Here is a 4,853-nt window from a genome sequence, read left to right as displayed (position 1 = left end):
GCCTCTCTGAGCACAGAAAATAAAGCTTGCTTAGGCTTCTGTATCTGAAGTGAGTTTTTTCTGCCTCTACCCCTAACCCAACAGTCTCAACCATCACAGCCCTCATTGCAAAGCACCTAAGTAAGTCCTCTTGGGACCTGGAGGAAGATTGTCCCCCTGCTCGCCCATTGAAAGCTAGGCAACCATAAAGGGAACTTCCAGATAGAGGGGAGCTGGTCTGCTGCCTCAGGTACCCCATCAGGCCTTCTCAGAGGCCCAGAGACCCACCTTGGCTCCACAAGGTAACAAATATTTGGAAATGACCCATCGAATCAAATTTTCATGGTAGTCAGGGTGTGGCTGAGAAATCTGGAAAAGCATACAACCCCTTTCTGGAACTGCCGATCTGGCGCCTGCAATCAGGACTGTTAAATTCTGCCTTCCTTAGCCCGACAGGCAGGAAGTCCCTTCCAAACCCCTTTTGGATCTCTCTCCCAGTGTCTCCTTTGGGTTTTTTGTTTTGTTTTGTTTTGTTTTTTGTTTTTGTTTTGGAGGTGTGGGAAGGGGCAGGGAGCGTCTGTCTAGGCAGGGTCTCATGTAGCTCCAGCTGCACTTGAACTCACCACGTAGCCGAGGCTGGCTTTGAGCCTTTACCCTACCGTCTCTACCTCCTGAGTGCTGGGATGGCTGCTCTCCCTGGCTCTGTGCCGCGTGTGTCCTGAATGGTCCCCACCATCTTTCCTCAAAACACTATCCTAACTCTGGGCCATGCTCCACCGCAGTCTGTATGTCTGTTTTGCCCACTGAGTGCCTGCTGCTCACGGATATACTTCTGTCTCTTCAGTGTTGCCCCATTCACAGAGCTTGCTGTACTGAGATGGCAAGTGTTCCCACCAGGATGCTCCCAACGACAGCACAAGAGCAGAGAGGTGTAGTTGCCCTGCCTGGCCGTGCAGCCACTGTTCACAGACTCTCCAAACCCCCATGATCCTTCTGTGGATTAAGGGGGTACGAAGGTCACCACGGATTCCACAATACATCCTTGCAGCGTTACTTTCCCTACTCGGAGACCAAACGAACACCCTCTATAGAGAGCCACGGTTCACTTGAGCCTCAAACCCACAAGTGCTAGGCACCCAAAAACGGGCCAGAATTTGAGCTGAGTTCCAGACATTTCATTTTCTTCCAGGGAGATTCCACAGCACCCTCTCCTCACAGAGCCCACAGGAATCCCTCCCCTTCCAGGAAAATGAAACTGAAAAGCCCTCGTTTCCTCAGGCGGGTAGCATCCCAGCAGCACTGGGATTGCCGCTGGCTCTGGAAGTTGCTATTGGCCAAAAGCTGCCTTGGGGTGGAGTGTGCATGCTAATGAGGGGAGTGGTCTGGAGAGGGTTGCTGACATCTTTGAAGCTCCAGCTGACAGACCACATGGCACCCACTTTCTACCACTATCTGCCGGTGCCCATGGTCGAGAAGTCGGAGGAACAGGGGAGGACCGCCCGCCGGTGGTTGTCGGTGGGCGCGGTCTTGGCGCTCCTGCTCCTGGTGGTCTTGGTCACCTTGCTCATTTACTTTGCCGGCAGAGCCAACAGCGAAGCCTGCAGGGACGGGCTGCGGGCGCGCGAAGAATGCCGCAACACCACGAACCTGCTGCAGCGCCAGCTCACCCGCTCCCAGGACAGCCTGCTGCAAGCGGAGACGCAGGCAACATCCTGCAAACGGACCGTGGTAAGGCTGGAAACCGTCCCCTCCAGTGCCCCAAGACTCGGAGGAGGCTTTGAAACCGCCAAGCATGTTCCCACCTCCGCCCCACGCCCCGCAGGCCAGCGACTAAGGACTATGAAATCCAGGGGGACCTTAAAACTTCCGACAGCTCCGAAATCCGCACCCTCAATCTACCCTCCTTCCAGGACTTGAAGGGGCCTCTACATTTTGTGGAGGGTGCTGGAGTTGGAGAGCTTGAAACGGACTTAGGCAGCAGTCTTCCGCTTCAGGGGACATCACTCAATCACTGATGACTGAAACTTTTCTGTTTTGAGACAAGGTCTCCTACAGAGCCCAGACTGTCCTGGAAGTCACTCTGTGGACCAGGCTGGCCTCGAAGGCTGCTTCCCAAGTGCTGGGACGAAAGGCGTGGGCCACCACCCCCACCAAATTATTGAAACTTTCAATGTGTCTCTTGAGAGACTGGCTGGGAACCCCATTGAGTGTTTGAGAAGGCTTGCTAAAGTGCAGGGGAGAGAGAGTTAAAAACCACTATTTTGGAGATAACACTTTTGTCAGTAAGACTGGGAAGTTGGGGAGGAACCTGAAGAACTTTGCGTATAAGGTCCTCTAATTACTTGGCCTAGAAGGATTTCAGGGACCAGGACAACAGCCAACCCATGTCCTGACTCTTTTCTAACTCAGGTGACCCTTCAGGAGTCCCTGGAGAAGAAGGTGTTTCAGACCCAGCAGCAGCAGGCCCGTATCCAGGAGCTTGAGAGTGAGAAAGGGTGGGGGGAGTGGAGGGGACCAGGAGAAGTTTGGGGTGGGGGAGTGGAGGGGACCAGGAGAGGGCTGGGGTGGGGGAGTGGAAGGGGCCTGGGAGAGGGTTGGGGTGGGTGATGGAGGGGGCCAGGAGAAGGGGTCCTGTGGAGTTGGGAGGGAACTATGGGGGAACAGGGCAGGCCTCCAGATTGGGACCTAGGGAGAGGTGGTTGTCCAGACTGAGGGTGCATGGCCTGGCTGCTCAGGAGTCTGGGTTCTTTCCAGAGACAAATTGAACACCAAGAATTAAGGGGTAAAGATTCAGGAGTAGAAATGGGCGATTATGAAAGTGGAGAGCAGAGGAAATGGGAAACATCCTGTTAGGAGGGTGCTGGCGGATCCCCAGGCAGTCTCTAAGCCAGTTCTTCCACAACCATGTAGAAGCGGCTTAGGCTGGCCCTTCCTTTGATGCCTCCTTCTCGTCATCAGCACCTCTCCCACCTGACAGCCCTGGCTGCTGAGTGGTCTTGGTAGTTAGACACTTTCCAGTGGTTCCTTCGGGGTGCTCACTCTCACTGTGGCAGTGTGCTGACCACCCCTCTGTTTATGTCATCACAGATGAAGTCATGAAGTTGAAGAAAGAGCTGGAGAATCTGAGGTTAGAGACACAGCCTTCTCTGCCCACTGCCACCTCCTCCCCTCACTGCTCCACTTTCTTCCTCAAGACCTGGAACCCACTTGGCTCATACAATCCATAGCTCAGGTCTGAGCTATGAAGAAGGCTTAAATAGGACCTGAGTTCAAATCCCCAGTTACAAACTGGCTGGAGTTCTATGAGTGTAACTATGGTGCTGAGGGACACCGGTTAGCCCAAACAGTGAGCTTCATCCCCAGGGAGACCCCGTCTCAAAAGCTAAAAAAGAGAGGGTGCAGATAAAATTGTAGCCTTCCCTATTGCACAATAAAGTCCCAAAGTTCACTACCAGAATAGTAGTAATAATAATTAATAAAAAAAATAAGGTGAAGCCAGGCATGTAGCACTTGCCTTTAATCCCAGCACTTGGGAGGTAGAGGCAGGTGAGGTCTACAGAGTGAGTCCAGGACAGCCAGGGTTACACAGAGAAACCCTGTCCTGAAAATATCAAAACAAAAAACAAACAAACAAAAAAACCTAACAACAACAAAAGCCCAAACAAACAAAACCCAAAAAACCAATAACAAAAAGAACACAAATGAGGGCAGGTGACTCAGCAGAGAAGGTGCCCGCAGAAGAAGCCTGGCAACCTGAGCTTGATCCCCAGAACCCGCAAACATGCCTCTGACTCCATACACATGTCATGGCATGTGAGTGTTCATGCATACACGTCACACGTGCACACGTATACATACACACACAAAATAAAATGTAAAAAGAAGAAAATCAAAGAAAAGAAAATATGAATTTGAAAGACTAAAAGTAGGGCTAAAGATCTGGTAGAACTCCTGCCTGGAATTCCCCAGTGAGGGGCTGGAGGCATGGCTCAGGGGTGGAGCTCCTGCCTAGAATCCCCGAATGAGGGACTGGGGGTATGGTTTAGGGGTAAAGCCACTGCCTAGAATCCCCCAGTTTCATTCCAGCCCAGGAACATTTATAAAGGAGGCTGATTAGCAGAAACCAGGTGACCTCTGCCTGAGTCATTCCCTCTCCACCCAGGAACCAGGAAACTTCTAGCACAGAACAGGAGAACTCTGGCAGCTACATGGTGGTCTCCAGCCCATTGATCCTCCTGGTGACAATGTTCCTCTTCTTTTGAGGACCCAATAGCTAGCTAGCAGGTGAGAAACTGGGTCCAGGGGAACTTGTGAACAAAAGGGAGGGGGTGGTGATGGGGAGGTTGACATATGGGTGGTACTTGGGCTCAGAGAGGAGCCAGCTCAGCGAAGGGGCGTGACCTGTGGTGGGCGGGATGGGGTGGTAGTTAATCAGATTCTTACCCTCTCTCTAGGCCACAGCCTGTTTTGATGCGGATACAGTTGCACCTGTTTGAGGTCACTGGGGCTCATAGTGGCCCTGGAGGGGTCATGGCAGCCCTGAGAATGTATAAACTGATCAGTGGAGCCCAGATTGCATCTCCCTCCAAGCAGCCTTACGATGGGGGTGGGGAGGCGGGGGTAGGGGTGGGGATTCTGCTTTATTGCTTTCATAGTTTTGGGGAAGAGGTCACTTATTTCTGATGTCTTTGAGCCCTGAAAAATAAAGTAATTTGAAAGAAAGAGCTTGCTTCTAAGTTGCTAGAACTTAGTCATTGGGTCCCCTGCTTCCCCACCCTGCTTCCCCACTGTCAGGGGCCACCCTACAAGTTGAGGTGGACACATGATTGCTGAGCACACCTGTCCATCCGCCTTTTCTGCTAGCATTATCATAA

The 4,853-nt window shown here is 52.2% G+C and overlaps 1 protein-coding gene across 1 annotated transcript; it reads left to right on the top strand.

Annotated features, from left to right (window-relative positions):
• The first annotated feature begins 1,364 nt into the window (after positions 1-1,364).
• On the top strand, positions 1,365-4,623 carry Bst2 (bone marrow stromal cell antigen 2). The gene is made up of 5 exons (XM_055618829.1): positions 1,365-1,707; positions 2,389-2,464; positions 3,067-3,106; positions 4,142-4,263; positions 4,434-4,623. The coding sequence occupies exons 1-4, from the start codon at positions 1,408-1,410 to the stop codon at positions 4,239-4,241; spliced, it is 516 nt and encodes a 171-aa protein (XP_055474804.1). The 5' UTR covers positions 1,365-1,407; the 3' UTR covers positions 4,242-4,263; positions 4,434-4,623.
• Positions 4,624-4,853: the final 230 nt, after the last annotated feature.

The sequence above is a fragment of the Psammomys obesus genome, unplaced genomic scaffold (assembly GCF_907164565.1).
Source record: "Psammomys obesus unplaced genomic scaffold, mPsaObe1.curated_primary_1811, whole genome shotgun sequence".
Lineage (NCBI taxonomy): Eukaryota > Metazoa > Chordata > Mammalia > Rodentia > Muridae > Psammomys > Psammomys obesus.
This window is presented reverse-complemented; position numbering and strand designations above follow the sequence as displayed.

Bases quoted from the DNA above. Each gene is read 5' to 3' on its own strand.
- Bst2 (XM_055618829.1), top strand. From the start codon at position 1,408: ATGGCACCCACTTTCTACCACTATCTGCCGGTGCCCATGGTCGAGAAG. The intron at 1,708-2,388 runs GTAAGGCTGGAA...TTTCTAACTCAG, and splicing joins CATCCTGCAAACGGACCGTG to GTGACCCTTCAGGAGTCCCT. The intron at 3,107-4,141 runs GTTAGAGACACA...CTCTCCACCCAG, and splicing joins AAAGAGCTGGAGAATCTGAG to GAACCAGGAAACTTCTAGCA.